The sequence below is a fragment of the Pipra filicauda genome, unplaced genomic scaffold, assembly GCF_003945595.2.
Source record: "Pipra filicauda isolate LSUMZ 115617 unplaced genomic scaffold, ASM394559v2 scaffold6_size6359152_pilon, whole genome shotgun sequence".
In the NCBI taxonomy this organism is placed as follows: Eukaryota; Metazoa; Chordata; class Aves; order Passeriformes; family Pipridae; genus Pipra; species Pipra filicauda.
The window spans coordinates 6,264,346-6,288,963 of NW_024104865.1; the positions used below are offsets into that span (position 1 = coordinate 6,264,346).

At 37.8% G+C, this 24,618-nt stretch overlaps 1 protein-coding gene across 7 annotated transcripts in view; it reads right to left on the reverse strand.

The window, feature by feature from the left end:
* PHF21A (PHD finger protein 21A) overlaps window positions 1-24,618 on the reverse strand; it is a 129,825-nt gene that overhangs the window by 63,490 nt on the left and 41,717 nt on the right. For 5 of the 7 annotated variants that reach the window (XM_027750159.2, XM_027750161.2, XM_027750160.2 and 2 more), the window contains one exon: window positions 24,183-24,269. In XM_027750159.2, the coding sequence (XP_027605960.1) occupies window positions 24,183-24,269 (87 nt within the window). The remainder of the gene's footprint in view (window positions 1-24,182; window positions 24,270-24,618) is intronic. The other 2 variants (XM_027750164.2, XM_027750166.2) reach the window with 1 other exon arrangement.

Sequence of the window (24,618 nt, forward strand, 5' to 3'; positions counted from 1 at the left end):
AGATGATAACAGAGGTAAATTTATTGTTTAAAACATGAAAGGAGACTTAGAGTTCAATTATTTTATTTCTTAGTGATATTCAGAAAACACAAGTTTTCCATGGGATGCTTGAGTCTGTACCTATTCAAGTGAACAGAACACATATTAACTGATGAGAGTAGAACCTGGGGAAGGTCAGGAATATGCTACACATTGTACTAGACAATTAGAAATACCCACAGGTAAACTCTTTGATAGGTTACTTGTATCATGTAAATATTCTGCTCCATTTAGCAGATCACACATTTCGGAAGTTATAAAAGTTAAATAAAAGTTTTGCAAATTTTTATTGTTAAATACTGCTGAATCCATCCACGCAGAATTTATTCAATAAAATTCTGAATTTCATATCAAGTCAAATTCAAACAAACTTTGAAAGATACTGTTCAATAAGTTTGATCTACTTTTTTAATCTTGTTATTTTATTCAATCTGCTTTAAAAGGCAGGAAAATATTTGCTGAGACTTTTTTTTAATCCAGAATTTCTCTTTATAAATTGAAATTAATACCACCATTTTTAACAAGAAAAAAAAAAAAAAGCTTGTCCCTCTGTAAAGTTAGCTAAGCAGTTCAGAAAGGTATCCTTAGAATGATCAGAAGGGAATGTTCAAAAGTTGTCAGTGGCACAAGGGCAATCAAAAAAACTTTGTCTATCATTTTTTGTGCCATTTTTATTCTGACGTTCATGAATGGCCTTGAGTACACTGAAGTTTCCTGAATTAAAAGTGTAAATTTATGTGCAAATGAGCCATTCCAGGCACTGCACCTATTAACCTACTACTTTTCCAAATTTAGTTCACAAAAAATAAATCAGTTAACAGAACAGAGGATAATTCGGTTCCCGAACCATACCTGTTCACAGTCATATATCTTGATGAAAATAATAACTTACAAGATTGAGTTTGAGATATGATACAGGACTGAATTGGTATAATCTAAACATTCAATATGTTCCTTCCCTCCACTGACAATGCAGCAACTTGCAACAGAAATACACTGGATACTTTAAGGCAGAGTCCTACCTGCAGAGATGCCACTCACTCATTCTTTTTCTGTACTTCCAACACAAAGCAAATAACTAAAATCAATTATTAAATTTCCATTGCCTTCTAAGAGTTTCTCTCAAAGCAAAGGAAAGACATCATTAAAGAGAAACAGACAAACCAAAAACAAAGAACCACTGGAGGACGTGAAAAATTCATTTTTTTTTCTGAAGAAGCTCAAAACTTTCTACATAAGTTTAAGTATGTCAAAGTAAAGATTACCAGGAGTAGATCTCAGTCTATTTTCTTCCTTTCCACACTTCATTTCATAGCAAAATGAAGCATGGAAGTATGTTCCAGATAAGCATGTGAAGCCAGTGAACATTAAGACCTTGTCCTAAATAGGTGTTTATATTTGTAGGCTCATCTACACAGATGGTTCTCCACCTACACGCATCTAGATTGTGTCCAGACACTATGGCACTATACCAAACCAATGGTATTATAACAGAATTTGCCCTTCCTTATGTATGAGCAACCAAAGTAGCTTATAACACTATTTTTTCTATTGCTTGTGAGACAATTTAATACTTCAAAGAACAACGCAAACACTAACAAATTGATCTGGAAAGTCTTTTATAAGTTAGTCTACAGAAGTAAATTCTACAAAGTATAAATTTTACATTCTACAACTCTACATATTGAAACAATTTTTGTGCTTTCATTTCGCGCACAAGGGAATAAAATCTTCATTTTATGTGACTTGTAGCATAATTATTTCTGAATTAATTAGTTAAAGTGAGCAAGAAAACAGCAGAACAAGGCAAATTATGTCCACACCACAATATAATGCTTTTTCCCATTTGCAGCCTCCTTTACATGGGTGTGAACAAGCTCTCTCCATATGTGGATCTGTCAAGGTATCTAACTTTCAGCTGAATGCATCTACAGACAAACACTGCCACGTAATTCTCCAGTTTTGATGTAGCATTACATACACACAATGAAAACTGCCAAAAGATTCATTTCTAAAGAAAACTACCCACTTTGGAAAATCAGCAGTTTTTTGTTCCAGGTGGAATATGAATATTTATATCTAAAAGTGATGATGCCAGAAGCAAACATTCCAAACGGGATTACTGATGTGAGCATTTCACCTCAGCATCCTGAAGGACAATCCTCTAATAATTTTCCTAGCCCTCAGAACTATAACTTGTAGATCAGGTGGCTACATGTGAGGAAAACAATGAAAAATTAATCTCTCTTAGAACCATAAAATGTGCATTCAATGATTTATATCAGGCCATTTAATTGAATTTGCAGTAAATCAATGGAACTGGGCAAGTTTGGGTTTGCTGCTAACAGCTTTAAACATGTTTCTCTCTTTGCCATACATTAACAAAGCTTTCTCATTAGGCACTAAGGTTCAGGCCAGCATAAACTTACCCCTATAACACTGAAATCCAGTTCAAACTTGAGATCAGTTGCTCAGATAGATTGATTCTGACAACTCTTAATACAGCATATTGAAGAAAAGAAGCTGAGAAACATTACATCCTACCCAAATCTGCACAAAAAACCCCTTTATATCAAGACATTCTTTCTATCTAGATTATACCTGCTTTAAATTCAACAGAAGGTAAAAGTGCTAGTCTTTGATCAGCCTTTTTGAACTATCGTCCTGTTGCAAGGAGCTTCAACCTTGGGAGAGTATTAAACTCTCCCAGTTTAATACTAGTGCCTTTGTTTGCAGAGTATGTGCTGTTAAAATGTTGCATCTTAGAATGTTTAAATTTACAATTAGCTTAGAATTGTTTAACTGCTTTTGTTGGGAGAGAAGCAGGGGTCCTGCAGAAGCTCTCTTTCTTCCCTCCCATAAATTCAGTATTGAAGTAATGCACTTGAACAAACATTACTGCCCAGAGAAAAAGCTTTTATTGCCTTGCGTGTGTTTTCCCTTGGAAGACCAAAATATATCTGAAAGTTTTTCCACATACAGGAAGGATTTAAAAAAACACAGTCTTAAAAAAAAAATATTTTTAAAAATTAGAACACATACAGTTTATACATGGCTATATGTACAGTTATATGGACAGCAGTGTGCTTCTGTGCCCATGGTGTAGCATCAGATTGCTTATATTTAATAGTAACACAGCTCTTTGCATAGTCTAGATAGTTTGTAAACAGAAATTAATGTATCTTCAGCTACTTAGTCCCTTGATGACATACTCAGAGCCATGTTTAATTGATCAAGGATCTGGCAGAAAGAAGCAAAAGGCTTTTCTAACTACATCCAGTGAATGACAGGAAAGTAGGAATTAGATTTCACTGCAGTTCCTAACTTCGATACTATGATTTTTTTTTACCTACTCACTGAATAGAACATGCTGCAAATGTGTTCTGTGAAGAGAGAATATGGTAAAATAGTAAGGGGAAAATACAGATGGCAAGTATCTTTATCTCTCTTCTTTTTTGAAAAACTTTATAATGAGGATGACCAAAACTATAGTTCCCCCTTCCCCACTTCCTTTCGCTAGTACCCTCCCAGTTTCTTCCTCCTCCCAAGCAACAGAAAATCATTCTCAGAGCAGCTGGGATGCTTTAGGGTGAACAACACACATCAGCATATCATAAGTGTAATTAAATTTTAAACCAGCCTTTTAGGGGACACTAGTTAAACAGAAAGCCCTTTGTATTTTTAACAGTTCAATAACACTAGAAATCAAACTGTGATTACCCCTGGTCTGAAGGTTGTCCACATTAGAGAGCATCCGTGTGCCCTCTACACAGCCACAGTGTGTCAACATGCCTTTTTTCACAGTACGTGGAGGAATACCTCCTGCCTCTTTTTACTGAAACTCTTCTGACTCCTTCTCCATCAACTGTGCAAAATGTAAAAGCATTTGCAGATGGGATGAAGATGCACGTAAGTTACAGGAAAACAGCAAAGATCTTATTTATTGTGCATTCTTAATACAGACTGACATCTGCCAGCTCACAGTTAAGCAAAATTCACAGTGGAATTCACATATCCAGTGAGCAACCTAGCGAAGAATTAAATTATGCCACATAACGTATATATGCAAGGATGGTAACAGGACTCAGAATAAATGTTTAAGTTCAACGGCCAACCCACATCTCAGTCACAAGCCCTGTTAGAACAGGACAGTTCCTACAGGCAGTGTTGCATACAGGAACCCAAACAACCAGGAGCCAGGCCTGGCCCAGCAGGAACGTTCAGATAGCGCCGCTATCAACACAGCAGAAACCAAAAGGAAAGCTTTTGGTGGGAATTTGAAACAAGGCTGAAACTCACACTTCAAGATGGACATAAGAAGGGCTTTAATTTCTACACCACCACATCCCTGAAGGTGAGATAAGCACTTACCATATTAATTCTGGAGTTCACTAGAGTGACTGGCATCCAGATTCAAGCTGATCTGAGTAGGGATATTATTGCTATATTCCAGTTACTGTCTGCTCATAGGTAACAAACTACCTACTATTTGCTGATAGGATTTCAGGCCCTAGCTAAGGTTGCTTTTGTCCTGTATGTAGCAAGTGGTAAGTCTTTCCCAGTTTTAGAACTTGCCTTCCAGATACACACTGGAAAGATAGTACAAAAAATTATCCAAATACAATTACTATAATGCTATTCAAAAGTGGTCAATTAAAAGGATGAGTCTAAAAAAATACTATCCATGCTTAATGGAGACTCCCAATTGCTGCAGCAAAGGTGAGTTTCAAACCATGCCAAATTCAGTGAAAGTTTGGTGTGTGCATTTGTATAGAAGTCTGTGTAGAAATTGGACTGCGAAAACTTCTGAGAACTAACCAGGCTAATTCTGCAATAAAAATACACACCAAAGGAATTATTTTATTTCTCTTTCATTAAACTTCATTAAACACAAGCAGCTTTGCTACTGTTTTTACTGGTTTCCCAGAGTTTGCATCTTGTCTTCTTTTAGGATTGCATGCATCTGTGTTTTAAGAGCACAAGTAAGTCCTTTCACAGTTATGAGATTATGTAGTTACCAGAGAGTTTTCAAATGCTTGAAATACTGAAGAACATTGCTAGGTTATTGATGTTTTCATCTATTATTGTTTGTTCCTAAAGTAATGTCTTAAAAACTGATTAGTTGTTACATTCAATAGTAAGCTGTGCCTTTCTGTAGTTACCTATTTTAACTGAAATCCCCAATTTCTGCAAGCTTTACTAGTATTCCGCATGACATTATGAAGCCACATGCTACCCCATCATCTTTCTCTGTTTTTCTTGGAGGCTTTCTCTCCCTCTGTATAGCCTGCACAAGAATGTGTGTTCTTCAGTCAATTCACACACATCACTGAACAGCAAGGGCACGTATTAGGCCCACAGCAGGGGGGTTAATTAACTGTATAAGGGACAGAGCTCGCTCTAGAGTTATCTTTTATATGTACACAGAGAATAAACTGAGCTGACACTCAGGGGAAAATGCAGTAAGCTTTGCACTCCTCACTTTCTCACAGAAAGACAGTAAGTTAAAAAAATAAATACAGGTTTAGCAGCAGCTCTAGACTAGACTTGGGTAAGAAAGATCTCTTCTCAAACACTGACACTGGAACATTCAGTTTAACAGTCTTTTCAGACTAGAATAAGACCTTGCAGAGGGACAAATGAAAACATTTATCTCCTTGTCATAGTGCCTGTTCAGATCTACTGCAGTTAATAATGGTTGGATGCACAGGAGAGAGGCAGTGGTTGCTGACTTTCACATTAAGAGTTAGCAGACAACACAGTAACAAAAAAAAAATTGCATACAGCACCCCTCCTTTTGGTGTTAGTGCCAGCAGAGCTGCAGCAATGTTAATGCCCTGGACGAGTTTTGGAAAAAAAACAAACAGTTTTTTCAAAACATCTTCTAAAATGCTGCAATGGAGAGAATTTTCCATCCCAGGAATATAAATTGTCAAGTACATAAGTGAACATATTAAGACTGATGGCACATGCATTGAGTTCAGACAGGGATACTAAGTAATACAAATGGGAAAACAACTGTTATACTTCTATTCAAATAATGCAAGCCCAGACCATCAATCCCTTTTGGGAGAGTGGTATCACTCTGTATTCATGAAGTACGTATGTGCTTTGAGAAGGAGGTTGGACTATATGACCTCTGTAGCTCCCTTTGTACCTACAGTTTTCCATTTATCACACCCCATCAAATCACCAATTTTGGTATCAGTCCTGAATGTACATTACAAAATTAAAACTTCCATTATACGCTCCTGAGTGTACTCCATGCCTGAACTTCTCCATTTTTTCCCTTTCCTGTTTCATAACAATCTTATTTCTTATCACTGAGCCATAACTCACTTCCAAGAAGCATCCTGTAGGAGTTTGTCTATGTCTAGAGTCAAACTATGTGCTCTATTAACAGTGCACTTTGAATATAACAAATGCAAGCGAGGGTCAAAGGATGTCACAAAGCCCACACCCGCCTACTGTCAGCGGGCATCTCTGAGAGTAGCTCACACTTTAGACTGTGAGGAACTCAGTTGACAATAGGAAGAGACAATTTCCTTGGAGTTTCTTTTTTCATTGTAGTGGTTGTGGTAGCTTGGTGGGGTAGGGGGGAGGTTTTTGACTGTTTTTAAGCTCCATTATGTTAGTCTTTGTCATTTACAATTCCTTTCTGACTGACCTGGCAGCTGGTTTGTCCAGAAACAACCTGACTGCATCAGCACATCAGTGAGCAGCATGTTAAAGTTTCACAGATGTCTTTCCTCTCAGACATCCTTACCCATCACCCTGCTACCATATAAAGCAGGGAGGAGAGAAGCAGAAAAATCAGAAGTTGCTCTGCTTGGTAAAAAACAGGAAACCTCTTACAAGCATCTGCCCAAAAAGGTAACTTTTTAATTAAATCAGAATGTCTGTATGCTCATGCTTTAACATATTTTTAGTTTCTTGAGCTTCTTTTTATCAAGTGATAAATGTCTTAAGAGTAACTGCAATGTATTAATCCAAAATGATGCCCTACAACATTAGACTGAAGTTACCCTCTAGAATTCTTGATTCTGCATGTGTTTTTGGGTAAGTCATACAGCTAGCTTTCTGTTAAGACTCAGCTACACTTAGAAACATTAGCACAGAAAAGTTGTCTAACTTAGTAGCTTGATCTGCACATACATTTAAAGTCTAAAAAAACCAAACAAATCCACCCCTGTGGTTGTTTGACCTTGGTTGAATACCAGGTGCCCACCAAAGCAGCTCTATCACTCCTCTCCTCAACTGGATAGAGGGGAGAAAAGATAACAAAAGGCTCATGGGTCAAGGTAAGGATGGGGAGAGATCACTCAGCAATTACCTTCCCAGGTAGAACAGACTTAACTCAGGGAAATTAAATTTAAGGTATTACCAATGAAATCAGAGTAGAATAATGAAAACTAAACCCAAATCTTAAAAACACCTTCCCTCTATCCCTCCCTCCTTCCCAGGCTTAACTTTATTCCCAATTCTCTACCTCCTCCACACAAGAGATGCAAGGAGACAGGAATAAGGGTTATGGTCAGTTCCTCACATCCAATTTCTGCCGCTGTTTCCTCTTCAGGGGGAGGACTCCTTCCTGTGCTCCAATGTGACGCCTCTTCCATGGGAGACAGTCCTCCACAAACTTTTACAACATGAGTACTTCCCACAGGCTACAGTTCATCACTGAGTGCTCCAGTGTGGGTCCCTTCCATGCGGTGCAGTTCTTCAGGAATGCACTGCTCCAGCATGTTTCCCGACGGGGTCATAAGTCCTGACAGAAAATCTGCTCCAGTGTGGGTTCCTTTCTCTACAGGTCCTGCCAGAAGCCTGCTAGAGCAAGGGCTTCCCAGAGGGTCACAGTCTCCTCTGGGCTTCCACCTGCTCAAGTGTGGGGTCCTCCACAGGCTGCAGGCAGACCTCTGCTCCCCCAGGGACCTCAAATGGGCTGCAGGGACACAGCATGACTCATCATGGGCTTCCACACAGGCTGTCCCGGAGTCTCAGCTCCAGTGCCTGGAGCACCTCCCACCCCTCCTTCTTCACCAACTTCGGTGTCTGAGGAGTTATTTCACTCATGTGTTCTTACTCCTCCCTTCTCTGGTTGCAATTTTCTTGTGCAACTTTATTTTTTTCCTTCTTAAATACATTATCTTAGAATCATAGAATCATAGAATTGATTGGGTTGGAAAAGACCTCCGAGATCATCGAGTCCAACCCTTGGTCCAAATCCAGTCCATTTACTAGATCATGGCACTCAGTGCCACGTCCAATCTGCGTTTAAAAATCTCCAGGGATGGTGAATCCACCACCTCCCTGGGCAGCCCATTCCAATGCCTGATTACTCTCTCTGTAAAGAATTTTCTCCTGATATCCAACTTAAATTTCCCTTGGCGGAGCTTAAGCCCGTGCCCCCTTGTCCTATTGCTGAGTGCCTGAGAGAAGAGACCAACCCCCACCTGGCTAGAACTTCCCTTCAGGTAGTTATAGACGGTGATGAGGTCAACTCTGAGCCTCCTCTTCTCCAGGCTAAACAACCCCAGCTCCCTCAGCCTCTCCCCATAGGACTTATGCTCCAGTCCCTTCAAGAAGCATTACTACCATCACTGATTGGCTCAGTCTCAGCCAGCGGCTGGTCCATCTTGGTTTTGCTGAGCATAGGGGAAGCTTCTGGCAGATTCTCAGAGAAACCAATCCTGTAGCCCCCATGCTACCAAAACCTTGCCACGCAAAACCAATACAACCCAAAAGTCCCAAGCAAATAGCTTTACTATTAATTTATGTTGAATCAACTCTGCAGAACCTAGAAGGAAAAAAACTAATTCATGCATAAAAAATCACCCAACTCTTTTAACCAAGCTCAGAATACAGAACAAATTCTCACTGTAGCTATGGTTGTGTAAGACCACTGAAAACAAAAGCAGCTGTTGAAAATTCACATCCTTCTCAGGACAATTTAGGGACTTTCTCGTTTTTGTAAGTGGGGAGCAGAAGTGATGATACCACAGTGGACTATCATTTAGGTCTGATTTTCTATTGTCCATTAGTTGTTTTATTCAAAGCCAGAGATTAAATCATAAACAAAGACTTTGACTGTATGAGATTTCAAACACACTTCTTTGCTTCCTGCTTGGCCCAAGTGTACATGATCTATACTGTAACCCTCAGGACTTGCAACATAAGTTCTCAAGTAGAATTAAGAAGTTCTGTCTCCAACTACTTCTGTTTGAAATCAGGTGAACAAAAATCATAATGCCTTAAGAATTCAGGTTGCTCTCTGCTGCCAGCTTCCAAAAAACTTCTCAGCTGTTCTTCTTATGTACAACTTAAGTTGCAGGAATTTAGTTCTTCAAAGAACACTCAAGAACTATTTTAGATTTCTTTTTGCGCTTCATCTTCATACTTCTTGTGTTAGGTTATACTGAAAATAGTATCAACGGCGAAAAACAAAATGCAAAGGTTTAACAGAAATTTTGCTTGTGCAACTGTAACAATCTCCATCCTCTATACTTCATTCCCAGTCATTTGGATGTACTGTCATGTGTTGTGCCTGCTTCATGCATAGGGCTACTGTGTGGATCAGTGAGAGAAGGAAGACAGATACAGTCTACCTTCCTTTCTGCCATTTAGGAGCTGCAGATATATTTATCCTAACTGCATCTCTGGAAGGGGAAACTACCAAGTCACAGATTGGATTCAATGCTGTGATTACACAGCTGTTTGGTCCAGAATAAATTCAGGCAGATGTCCAATGAAAGCTCTTTCACCCTTCCTTTGTTTTAGCCCTTCCTTTCTGCCACTTCCCTTATGCTGAAAGCTGTGTTCATTCAACTGCACACAAGCCAAGTGAGCAAACTGGATCATGCTCGGAAAACAGTACATCTCAGTAAATGTTCAGACAGACAACTTTTTGACTCCAGTTACTGCACAGCAACACGAGCACTAGCTCTGGCACAAGAGAGCAGCAGAAGCCATCAGCTAGACCAAGGAGGAGGACAGGTCGCTACTTTCACAGTAGCTGTCTAATTTGAAGCATAATCAAAGTGGCCATATAATCACAATCTACAAAATCATACCAAATCATATACCACAAGGTATGGGATACTAACTCAGTTATGTTTCCAAATATAGTGAATTTGGTGCCTTGGAAGCACTGGTTTCAGAGTGGTTCAAAGTAAAGAAGTGCAACCTGACTCTCCTCATTTCTGCAAAGTGTTTCAGTAACTCCAGATAATGACACTACAAAGTGTTATCATCAGCCCAACCACAGGATGCTCTTAAATAGATATTGCCTCAGTAACCTGCTTACAGTCTTTCAAGGACCATTAGGAAAAGAGAAAGAAAACAGAAGTTTTTAAGAAGTGGGTTTGGGGGGCATTCTCAGTAAAAGTCAAGCATTTATTAAAAAAAAAAAAAAAAAAAGGAGGTACTTCTCTAGTCTAAGCTACCCAAGGCCTGTTGCCAAAATAAAATGTAAAAAAGCTTCTTTAAGAAATGTTTATATTCCATAATGGGCAACATAGACAGAAATTAACTCTCTCTATACATTACATGTCACACATCAATTAAATAATTTATGGAAATGCACTCAGCCCTACAAAAGAAAAGATTTCAAAATATTCTGCATTTTTAAGGCAGTCAAGGTAACAGAATGCACCGTGGGGAAAAAAATTACATTTAAGGATATTTTATTACTTTGTTTTCTATAGAACTTAATTGGACTCCTTACCAAAGCCGTTTAAATACATATATTAAACTACCTGAAGCCTTACAATAGGCAATTTTTATTTCTTATTTGCTACCTACATTACATTTGCTAGCTATTTTCTTTGCATCTTTCCCAGCACACTGAAAGCACACACCTACTTTGGGGACATTTCTCAGTTGCAAACCACCACAGCATATTGTCAGTGCAAACAGGATATGCACAAGCTGCATCATCCTTTCAAGGTGATGCATCCCTCCCTCTCTCCAAAGTTTCTCCTATTTGCTGACTTCCAGAAATAGTAAGTGGGCTGCAAAAAGAACTTCATCTCCAGTGAATAGAAATAGTCCACGTAGAAATGAGGTAAACACATGGCACAGTTGGACAGCTTCCCTTAAAAGCAGGTATGAAAGCAGTAATGGACACTGGGAAACACTGAGTAAACAGAGATTAGATGGACAAACAGGACTGCAACTGTTCTGAAGAGTTGAAAGTACATTTGGGTGCAACTGCTCTTATAATCCAAACCCATGCACCAGAGGCAAAACTTTTCTCTTTTGGTATCAATAAACACCTTATGTCGTAACTTTAATAAGGGAGAGTAACGTACAGTCAGAGGTACAAATGCTTCCTCTTTCCCGCCAAACCTCAATAAGGCAAAGACCGTCTGCCAACAGGCCAAGCTCCTACCAAATCTTCAAACAGAAGCACACATACCCCACACCCAAATCCACTCATAACAAAAAAGATTCAGTAGCAACATCAACCTTAGTGCAAACTTTGTCCTCAGAGCTGGCTGCTAACAGGGCTTCCCCCCAGGGCTTCTGCAGTCCTGCCTTCCTCACTTTTGGTTCAGACACACTCCTGTCCCCATTCCGGTCCAAGTTAATTGCATTCATCTTTTAGCTTGACATGGCAGTAATGCCATCAAGTCTTAGTGCAGAGTTCTACTAAGTGAGCCCAAGATTACTACAGCACCCAGTATTACTGTGTGGCCTTAGAATGTGGTGCTGTTATCAGACACTGTTAGCATAAAATTTAATTTTATAGAAATTTATACAACTAATTTCAAAATATTAGGTGAGGAGGGAAGGGGCAAGGGCTCTGTTTTCTCAGATTTACTGAGAGCCAGTCCTAGACAGCACAGACACTCTATCCTACACTGTGGGTTGTAGGTATAATTGCATTAAAAAACCTAAACAAGCAACAATATACCACTGCCACATGCCTCAGACTGGGGTAAATTTTTAATCCACAACCCATTTCTCCTCTCATACAGAAGTTTATAAGAAATTATGTAACCAATTAGTCAAACCCTATCTTTTCAAGGAACAGACTTCAACTAAGGAGATCTTAGAATATTTAATGTGATTTGATACATGTAACTAAACACAGAGAAACCTCTAGTACCATAAATGCTAAAATAAACTTTTTGTCTCAGCATTTTCTAGCCTTAATCAGCATATTGTATGAGCTGATCATTAATATTTTAAAGGCAAATAAAGGATGTAATAAAATTTTGGAGACATCTGACCTACTAAAATATTTTTGAAAGCTAAGGCTCAAAATGGCTGTAATATGTGTCAGTTAAGTGGGTCTCCTGCTAACTCAGGAGAGGTCAGAAGGGAAGCTAACTATCTACTAAGTGCCATAATACACATGCTGTTTAAAACACACATTCCTGAATAGAGAAATTTAAAAGCTAGCAGAACAGCCACCATTCAAAGACATAATTAAGTGAACCATGAAGGTAAAGGAGATTCTATCACCTGCAAGGCTTCAAATGATCAGCAATTTTCATTCAAACAACTTTTGAATAATTTGGAACCCACAAAGATTATTCTGAGAAGTACATTGTGTTTAATTACATGTAGCTAAAGCCAAATGATTGGCTAAAGCCAAACCAATTATGAAATGACGGAATAAAGTGTTTACATCACTTAATACAGCAAAAAGAGATAAGAAGGACAAAGAATGAGGGAAGGGTAAAACCTGTTTATTTACCCTTTACTTTCTAAAAAGTGCTACATAGATTACTTCATATGCACTGTGTACCAGCACCAGCGCTTTGAGAGCACTCCTGATTATTGTGGGGAACATACAAGCCTATTAAATGCTAACTCTTGTTCTGAAGGAATTTAATTTAAAACTAGCATTTATAGTCAAAACTAAAAAACAGAGTAAAAGCAATGTAAAATTTCAAGTGCAAAACTTTGTTCTTGAGCATGAGGACAATAACTGTCTCTTACTATTTAAATATAAACTCCAACATATTACACATAGAATTAAACTCATCACTGCCATATTGCAGTCCAAGGTGATGTTACCATAAAAATAAACAGGTACAGTGTATTAATGTCCCATGTAGTGACACACCCCTGCTGCTGCAGGGCTGTCCAACTCAACACTTTGATTATTGCCTGAGTTCTTGAAAAAAAAAAAAGGTTTAGGGATACAGAACCTGACACATTTTTATATTACCATAATGCACCTTCCTACTGCAAAGGATAAAAGCAATGTGTTTGGCATTTACAACAAAAACAGAGACACAACAATACTATCAGCTGTGTTTTTGCCGGGTTTATCCAGGAAAACGCCTTGTAGAGCACCAGTAAGCTAAACCCGGCTAGTATGCCTGTTTCTAAAAATGTTTGGCTATTTATTTCCTTTCAAGTACTTTAGTTTTATGACTAATACTACATCTAGCAAGTTTTGATGACCACAAAAGAAATAGGCTGTTTGCAGATCCATCCAGCTGGCAGGCTAGTTTACCCAATGGACTATTTTGCTTGTCTGCACTTGGTGGGACTACTTGACTTCTTGCAGCACCCAGAGACGTTTGCATTTTAAGTGTCGGTTTCTCTGGGTTCTTGAAGTTTTCTCTTTATAGTTCTCCATGTAAGTGGGATTTAAAGGCCTTCAGATAACTAAACTAAGAATAATAGACAGAAGGTCAAAAATTAAAATGGCTTCATATTAATGTTTACTGAACTCTAGTCATAGGATTTCTTGGATTTTAAAATCTGAATTGACACTCACTGAGGGCCTGACCCAGTGCTGCTGTTAATAGGAGATGCACGTAGCTCTAAACAAAAGACTGCAGAAAAGCCAAAGCGATCTAAAAATTCATAATAGCTCCTAAAGACACAACCTATCATAACTATAAAAATCCTCTCCAAAAGATCTTTCCATTAACAGATCAAAATTGAATTTGTAGTATCAGCATTTCTCATTTAACTAAACTGTATTTTGCTCAAAAATTAAGACCTTTGCAAAATTTCATTCTTGACTCTTGAAACTGTCAGACAAAAGCTACACAACTAATGGAGTGTATTTAAAAGTAATTTAAAAGAAATTACTAAAATTATTTATAAAGTCTCTTGCCAGTTCTCCATAAAGAAAACTGTTACAAACTCCAAATCTATTTTGTGATAGTCATGTCTAAGTCAATATATAAAGGAAATTAACATACACTGAGTTACATTTAAAGACAAAATCTTTCAAATCACTTCTGTCTGTAGCTATAAATATAAATTAGTCTCATTTGCTTTTTCAAAAGCAGCCTAGTATCTGATTACAATGTATCTCCTCCACTTCAGCACTATATTGCACTGAAACCCTTTAACACAGCAACTTTTGAAGAACCACAAAATAAAAATGACATTAAGCTAATAGAGAGCATCTGAAGGAGGGCCACGAGGATGGTGAAGGGTCTGGAGGGGAAGCCATATGAGGAGTAGCTGAGGTCACTTGGTCTGTTCAGCCTGGAGGAGACTGAGAGAGAACTTCATTGCAGTTACAACTTCCTCATGAGGAGAAGAGGAGGGGCAGATACTGATCTCTCTTATAGTCACTGACAGAACTTGAGGAAACAGCATGAAGTTGAGTCAGGGGACATTTAGGTTGGATATCAGGAAAAAATTTTCACCCAGAGGGTGGGTGGGCACTGGAGCAGGCTCCCCAGGGAAGTGGTCACAGCACCAAGCCTGACAGTTTGGACAACGCTCTCAGGCATGTGGTGAGATTCTTGTAGTGTCCTGTGAAGGACCAGGATTTGGACTCAATGATCCTGATGGATCCCTTCAACTCAGCATATTCTATGATTCTGTTAAAAGCAGACCTAATTAAAGTGCCCTGATAGGTCACCAAACAACATGGTAGAAGTTCAAAATAAGGGAATAATATTCGGTTCTCTAAACATCAGTAGAATTACTTGACACTTACATGCTAACCGGATCCCCTGCACAGAGACATTTTCTCCATAAGATATAAAAAGCAGTCCTGGTCAGGTAAGCAGAAGAAATTCTAACATTCAGGACAGAATGAGATTTTGCTGATTTTCATTTATTTGAACTGGATGATACTGACACAGTAAAACACCCCAATAATTCATTTCTGAAGAGTCCTGCTCTATGAAAGAAACACCTATCAAACCAGCCTCTAAGTGCTGGATTCCTGCATATTACAGAAGACAAGGCATTGAGAAAGTAGTTCTTAGATGGCAGGTAGCATTGAAACTTGGACAGCCAGTAAGCAGTTCTCATTTGGAAAAAAACTCAGAAATTGAAAGGCTCCTTCTGTTTCCAAATTTCAAATGGAGAGCAGTACCTTTAGGCCACACAATTTTAATTGCACAGCAGACAAATGTTAGGAGCTTAGTGTTCTGGAATGCTATAAAACACTTCCCCTAAATTATTTACTTGGAGAATGAGATATATTTCTGTTTCTTGAGATATGTGACAAAACTGAGAATGAGCTGGAGAATCCAAGAGCGTCATTTTGTCCAAGTTGATTGCTGAAGCATTTATTACCAGCCCAAAGGTGTGTGTGGAACTTTGATGCTAGAAAGCTGCTGACAATCACGCACTTCCACACCACTCTGAGCTGGCCACAACTCTAAAGGAGAAACCGCTGCTCTGAGAAGCTGCCATACTGGAATGAAAATGAAGCAATTTATAAAGAGAGTGCATGGATGGAGCAAGACTCCACAGGCTTAAATACTGCCAAGTGTTTGAATTTTCAGAAGTCTAAAATAAAAGGATAGTCACTTGCTATTCTGCAGGACATCAGGCAGCTCTAAAGCATATGTCTCAAAAAGTCACACCACATATTATAGTTCTGATGTGATTTTTCTCTGTTTGTTTTTAAAGGAAAAAAAAGTAAACAACTTCTGCCTTCTATAAGCAGTACAAACCAACACCGAGGTGTTTCTTTTTGGGTAAGGAAAAAGCTGGCTTATTTCTCCTTGCTACACAGGGCAGTCTGGGTCCAACTCTTTTAAACAGTAGTGTCCATTTACTATTGACACATTGCCAATATTTTACTGAGGAAACTTTGAGAAAGAAAAGGCAGGGGGAAAAAAATAAGAATAACAACTACTTAACTATTTTTAACTTACCTCACCTAGCTTTGGAGGGAGTTTACAGGAGAAAGAAGATATGCTCATCATAACTCAAGGGCTTTCTCCCTGTTACTTTTCAAAAGTCTACCACAACAAGACACTTAGAATTTCTCACTATTAAAAAAAGAATGGAACAAGAATTCTTTTCCACAGAATACATCAGATCAATGCTGTAGTGAAAACAAGTAATGAACTGAAGCCTAATCTTCCTAAAAGTTTTTTTATAGACAGTAGAGTGAGAGGTGGGCCTTCATAAAGGCAACACAGAACAGTAAAAATTAGGTTCCTTTGTATGAATTGCCTCCTGGGAAGTACTCTGTCTTTATCACTCTACTGATCCCCACAGTAATTCAAACTTAATTCCAGCAAAATTCCCATCATAATTGTGGAGTCACCAGTGCCTAAATCTGTTACATTACAATTAGGGGGGAAAGTTGAAAAAGACACCTTACACATCACCACCAGTTTTGACAAACATAGCATAAAAGAGAAAAAACTCAGGGAATAACAAGACCTAATTAAAACAAAACCACACCAAGAAAACCTATATTTCATCTGGCCACCACCTACCTTCCCACCCCATCAGACGTCTCTGCTAACTTGTTATCTAAAAGCAGGGGAAGAGTTGCTCTAAAGAGATTGTACACCTTTTGGAGTTTCTGAAAGTCAGAACAAGCATTCGAAAAGTTAAGCCAGAAATAAATACAATAGTGAAAGGAAGTGACTGTGTATAATGACTGGAAATAGGTGGATTCACATTGACATTCTATTTGAAGATAATAAACCACTCTTAATTATTTCTATGGATAAAAAACGTATACCAGATTATCATTTCAGTAAACCACAACATTTCCTAAGGATGAAGAACGCATTCTCTCCCTACAGCCATGTGAATACAGAAAAGAAAGCACAGAGATTTCATGAAACTCCATAAAGAATGTTCTTACCCTTTCAGTCTGTAGGTTTGTTCTCTCTTTAAGCCCTTCAAGGCCTGAGCCTATCACAGTCTCCACAATAAAATGAGGAAAAAATTCATAGTGACTAAGTAACAAGGGCAGATAACATTTAATTAGAAAAGTCAAACCTGAAAATAAACCTTTTATAAAGTGTAATTGCATTTGGCCCTCTCATGCTTCCTTAGCGTGTCATCTTCTCTCTAAAACACAACAAATCATTGTCACATTCATCTCAGTCCTTTTCAAAACTATGCATGAGGAGTTGAACTGAGTGGTTCCACAACGCACTGTGAGGGTGTAACGCATGACCCATATGTTGGAAAACACCACCTAACACTGTCTATCCTAGTCAGTCTTGCTCTTGGCATAGTACCATGAAAGATAATATTTACTAATAAAAGTATTTTAGCCCGTAGCTGTACTACACTCAGTAACTCAAAAAATCCCACAATCTCAGGAAGTGGCTTATTTTCAAAATCGAGTACCTGGCAGCAGAGCACAAACAGCAGAGACAAGCTTTTGTCTGTATTCTAAGCACTGGACACACTGTTTTTCTCTCTTCTCCCTCCCAAAATTCAGCACTGCACAAGAGCTGGGGACCAAATAACTCCAATAGCAACTAAAGATCCATAAGGCTCTGAAAAGCAGATCCCTGAATTTGATTCCTTTTCTAACCCTGACACACTCAGAATAAATCAAAATACTGTTTCTGTGGCTATGAAGTTGTTCCACTGAAGCATGCAGAACAGAGCAGAATGGACTACTTTAATCTGTCTTCACTTATAAAAATTCATTAGTAGATTTAATCCCTTTTCCCAGCATCCAACTAAGAGGCCTTTAAGAGTGCTATACAAAACAACCTAAATCCCAGTCATCACCATCTAATGCTTCACTTGTGTTTCCTTCAAGTATAAAAGGGAAAAGGGAATAGGAGGCCTTGAAATAACTACTGATGTGTGAGGTTATCCAGCAAGTCAAAACATGCAGGAACACCTAATAACCAACTCTTGCCATCAGTAGGGGATTTTCAAGGAAATACGGTAGTTTAATTGCCCGTTTTCCATCTACAATGGTGATTTTCAAGCAGAGCAGGTTATTTTGGAGTTATGCCCTGGCTTATATGGAGATGAAAGATGTATCCAACCAGGTTCAATTAAAAAAGTTCTCCAGCTGCCTCTAAATCTGGCTTAAATATAGCATGAACTCAAGAATTAAAAGTTGGGCCAGAAAATCAGTGCTGAATGAAGAGTAACAGGGGGGAGGTGTGGAGAGTTTTTCTTCTTTTGTGATATCAAGAAATGGTCACTTGCATTTCCTAAATTGAGTTACCTCACTGCGAATGTACATATCTAACAGATATGCAAAAATTAAGTTCACAAACCAACAGTGAGAAGGTCTAGATGGAGTTACATTAAGAGAAGAATGAGAAATCCAATTTTAGATGCCAGTATGGGTTTAATCATGACTTAAGCGTTACAAAAGGTCTGAGATAGTTTAGTAATATTTCAGTCATATACAAATGATCATAACATAAGTTTTGCAAGAGAGTTCACAGCAAAAGAGGCAGCAGGGAGAGATGCATGCACTCTGCCTACCTACAGTCATCTGCACAACATTCAAAATTTGCTTCAGTCAGTATATCTTGAGAATATAGAAGATGATAACTTAATGAGAAGCCATTATATTCACATTTTCACACAAAATTTGGATGCAAATTAAATAAATACCAAAGATTAAAATAGTAAGCTTATGCAGATTTCTCGAACAAACATTCACCTTCTAAGCAGGTGCTGTTCACACTGATCACATGGTTCAAAAGGGCCTGACAATTCACTGAGGCAGTTAACTCACTCCTCGTTATGTCCAGGTAGAGTAGTATCTTTTTGGCAGGAAAAATAAGTGACTACTCCATATCATCTAAGAAAGGAATCTACAAACAGTTGTTTTTCATATATTTTAAGACTGCTTTATAAACAGTTGGCATAAATGGATGCTTGCAGTTACATGGAAATTAGCATATCTTTATCATTCATGCCATTTACTTAAACAAGATCAGTGTTTAATAATATGCACAGCTCCAGATAAACAACTGGAACTAAAATTAGGCATCACCTGCCTCAAGTTATTAGTAACTAAGTGTTCATATGGCATATTTGTACACTTGGTCCATTGCTGACCAAGTAACTGGAATTTTAATGTGCCCTTGATGAATCTTGGAGAAAGAAGGTATCAGAAACTCCAGACAAAACTGACAGGAGTGAGAAGTAAGTGACTTCATTATTTATTTCCAGGTTTTGAGCCCTGAAGTTCTCATGGTGTTCATCAGGTGTATCTACACCATACAGGCATACCTTGCCTATCTTCTTAGGCAGGAGCATTTCAAAGTGCTCTTCGCTACCTGCTAACTGTACCCAGTTTCCCTTCTGCTCTCCAGCGTTCTTGCATTCACCTTCCTCTCACCAAATCACTGCTTTTTCTCTTTACAGAACACAATGGAACATGTTTCAGGTACAATTTTCTGGTAATGTGTTCAAAAAGCCTCCATAAAAATTCACTTTTACTATGATTGACAACTGTTCAAGAAGAACAGTCTCATAGGATGAATTTATGCACATTACCAATCTTTTCATTACTCAGTTATGGTACCTGTAATAAATATAGCAACATTAATGCTTAAAGCTATTCCTGACAGTTTTTGAAGACTTAAATAACAAGTTTCCTTTGTCAATCTAAACCACATGTTTACATTTATTCAACTATACAAAACCATGGTTAAATTACACTACCATTTTCTAAATCTTCCCCAAATCCCTGTTCTCATTACTTGCTATTTAGTGACAAGGTTAAAAGGAGTCTCACTCTGAATGTACAGGATTTAGAATAAACTCATCTACCCAAATTTGCTGTAAACTTCAAATACAAGCAAAATTCACCAGATTTGACTCTTTATAATAATAGGGATAAGCTTGCTTTTATAGTATGCATTTTTTCTAATTATATTCCACAGTTTCAACTCTTCTTCATAGTAAAGTATGTGAAGTTTTTCCCCTACAAAAAAATAAAACCTTAAGTATCCCTATGCTAACAACTATTCTTGAGTACTTTTTCCTACATATATACAGCTCTTCAGAAATCAAAATAACAAAGGGAACCACTTTATTCTTTCAATGTCATGAGCAAATGCATTAGAAAACAACTGAGTTTTGACAACATCGTTTTCCTAAAGATCCAAAGAATTTCACTGCAACTGTAGTAAGAGACATTTCCATTTTCTTTTCAAATACAAAAGAAAGAGCCATGTGATTTCTTTAGTACATGCTTATCATCATCACCTTTTTACCATAGAGTCAAAAGACTACTCCTGTAAGCTTTCTTCCACATTTAAGACAGAATATTGCTTCAACTTTTCCAAGAGATTGTGATAAGGACACATGTAGAAATTCCTCTGTATTTGACCTGATATTGCTAAAGAAAAAAAATAAGGGCATTTTTTTCCTGCCCACTTCTTTCTTTACAGTTCTTTAGTCAAATAAACATGACCTCTTCTTTGTCACTGGAAATAAGTACTGTTATGATACTTAATAATAACTAAGTTCCTAATAATTTTTTTTAAATTAACCATGAGAGAAAAGAGGCAGAAGAACAAGTGCTACTTCAAGATTACATACCTCCTGCTCCTCTGTGCTAGGACTGCTCTACTTCAGTCTTTCACTAGTATCACTGGTAGCAACCCCCACCCATCTCCCCAAAGTAGAAAAAGGTATACACTGGTAAACTTCCTCACAGAAAAATTAAAAAATACATTCTTTATGTTTTTTTATTGTAAAGGCTATATTTAACCCAGTCAAAAGCTGAATACTGATAAGTAATTGCAGGTAAAAGTCTAAAAATCAGAACACCAAAGGAAGACACTATCATAGAACAAAAGTGAAGGAAAGACTGCTAAAACTATGACTTTCTTCCAAAGATGTGAAAACATAATTAAAAAAACAGCGCTCCACAGCAACACAATTAATTCGCATTTACAACTCAAGCTTAGATTTGGCAATTACAACTGTTCTGCAAAAAGTTACTCTTGACTTCTCTTTATTGAGGAGAGGGGTGGGAGAAGAAAGAAGAAATCAGTATTAAAACCAATGCGTTCAGGGTTTCTGAACTGCAGCTCTCATATTTACAGTTGAGGAGCAAGACTGTTAAACTGAATTCACCTTATTGCCCTCAGATTAGAAAAAAGGTAAGCATAGATTAGAACTCTCCGGTAATACCATAAAGAGACTAGCAAAGGAAAATTCTTATTGCCCTTTAAATGCAAGTTATCTTAAAGTAAGTTTTTTTCCTTTTGCAGTTTTCCTTTCACGAGATAAATACACTTAGAATACATTGCTCCATCGTCTCTTAGGTGAAACAAATCAAAGCACTTATTTTCACCTCTTTGACATTTTCAAAAAAAATACGAATATATGACATACCTTATGCTGCAACAGTTCAACCCTGCATCAGCTAACAAATCTCTTTATGTTTAAGCCTACACACATACAGCCTACCTGCCTTCTTTTTGTACTTCGCCAGATCTCCTCAATTTCACAAACTTCTGAACAGAACTGTCATTATTAATTCTCAGCAAGACACCTAAGCCACTATGAATCACTGCCGCAACTGGCAGCAAGTGTCGGCACTACTCTCACAATGCTTCAGAAATGGAGAGAAGTCCTAAAGCAACTAAAAGCTTTCAGCTAACCTACCGCTGACTTGGTTCTTGCACAAGCCTTCAGGCAACTTCATTAAATAAGAGAGCAAAGAAAAAACGTGCATTAGGGTGACATAACATTTCAGAAGCCAGAAATATTTCATTATTCTACCTCTCTAACACCAGGGTCTCAGCTCCTTGCCACTGTCTCCAAGTAGGAACACCACATGGGCTGGAACTTTAGTTTTTCACACTTCATTAAAAGACTATTGAACAATTATGCCTCCTGTAACTGTCCACAATAGAGTCAGGCCCTCAGAGTTTGTTCACTGAACATCAGGCATCAAAACTACTTGGCTCTAAACAAGAGGACAGATGACACATGTTGCACTCCTTCTTAAGATAGGCACTGCACAATGTAAGGCATTTATTTACTATGCAAAATTGCACATTTCTTCATACTGTGTGAAAATTAAATTCTTGAATAATTTTCTCCCTATAAAACAATTCATAACAATTATTTTTCCTAAAGAGAAACGGAAGTGAGAACAGAAAAAAGGGCTTTGTGTAGTCTCTAAGATGCTGCTCAACTCTACATTGCTAAGCCACAGATGCCTGTCTACGCAACAGATTCCTTCAAATAAGAGGGAGTGAGTATTTCTTTGCATTGGGAAATTGTGGTTATTTTCCCAGAACTCATATTTGCCATGATTGTTGCATTTGAGCAGCCATACTACTTTAACAACACTGTCATCTGGGACACTGGCAGTTCTGCAGTCCAGCAGTAGATATAACAAATATTCAACCTTGAACAATCATAGAGAAGTTCACTATTGTTGTTCTAACAATCAAACCAACAAAAATACAAGGAAGTAAACTGTACTGTGACTTCATATTGACTATGTTCACTGAGTGGTAGAAGTGAAGTCAGAAACTTGCATTTCCAAGTCTTTTGGAAACTTAACCCATGTTCATCCCATGGCAAGTGCGTTTTAGTACCTTGAGCTGTAGTTGTCAGCAGAAAAGATACAGCTGTATTTCTAGTGATGGGTAATTTAAAATACATGTTAGCATAGACCACTGTAACACTAACTTTAAACAGTTGTAAATACAGGTTTAAAAGTTTTGGTAAGATGTACACTTCTTACACTGCACTCCCTATCTCACTGCCTGTCCGTGCTCATCATGTGAACAGGGAGTCAATGTGACCTGCTTCGTGGCATCAAGACAAGCTAATTTTGAAATTACCATGGGCATCCAGAGCTTACCAGAGAATCTTGAAACGGCTTGCTGTGAGACACAGCCACATGCAGAGGCTCATGCTGGTTCTAGAGAATAAATCATCTCAAGAGAGGCATGCTATCACATCAGCAAAACCTCAGGTTTTGTTGAACTAGTATTCTCATTAAAAAATCATTTTCTTTATTATACTTACATGTTCCTTCCTAGATTCACTGTTCCCCCTACCAAAACATACTATAATTTTTTTAGTAAAATGAATTTTTAGATAAACGTTAATACTATCTGCCCGTTTTCTTATGAAAGGTAATTCTCAAAACAGAACACATTCAGCTAGGAACAGATGAACACAGATATCTAGATGTGACACTGATGCATTTCTACCTGTATTTCTTCTACCTATGCACATGCTCTAAAATGTTTCACCCCTTCAAAGGTGTTGCCTAGTGACCTAATTTGGTTCCATTATTGACACTATAAGCAATACAATTAAGGAACTGCTTAAGTCAGTTTACATGGGAGTGGGATGGAGTGGTGTATGAGGGATTTGCATGTGTTGCTGTTTTGTTTTTTTAAAAACAAAACAGAGAACAAGTTTTGTAGATCTCTCGATGTTACTTATTTTTCTTGTAGTTATCCACAAAGCACATCTTCAAATTCAACAATCTTTCTAACTTATACTTTAGACCTGTCAGAGAGAATTCCTACCAAATGGCAAACATAAGACAATTGTGGTGTATCTGTCATGAATTAGTTGGGCTAGACATGAAGAAAAATTCCAGCATACCCACCCATATACACAGTATGGCCAAACTAAGAGAAAATCTAGAGATGTGCCTAAACCAGAACAGTCTGGTTTAGAATAAGTTCTAAGATAATAATACAGGAAGTGACAAAATTCATCCATTTTCCCATCTCCCTTAAAATAAAACATTTGTTTCAACACAAGAAAAATTGCTATAGCTTCCACTGATTAAACGAGTTGCTTGTCTGATAGACTCACAATAACTCGTCCTATCTTTTGTTGAAAAATCCAATAAAAATCAAAAACGTCTCGATGCCCACACTTATTTTTGCACTTAAAAATTTAGCAGCTCTCTTGGAAGCTAGGAAAAGAGACATCTTTAAAACAGGATGTTAAAAATACCTCTGTTTCCCTACCTGTTTCTCACTCAGAGCTGTGATTTTGGCTTGAAGTTCATGAAGCTGTTTCTTCAAATCAGCGTTCTGATTAGAAAGAAAAAATATCTGTGAGAAAGATATTCCATTTGTTAACATAGAGTAGTAGCAGGAAGGTGGTTTGTTTTTTTGTTTTGTTTTTGCATAGTGTACTACAAATACAGCACCTCTGGATGTACAGCCAATAAAATTCAAGAGGCTCAAAAAAGCCTGACTTAAGTCACTGAGTGCAACAATAATCAGGGGACCTTTCCAGCACTCAGAGAGTGACAACCCAGATTGGAATGAAGATTTCATTAAAACATCCATTAGTGCTTATCACACTATAAAAAGCACATTTGTACATTTCATCGAGTTTACAAATTAAATGAGGAATGTTTGTTAATATGTAGAACAACAGCATCATACTGTATATAAC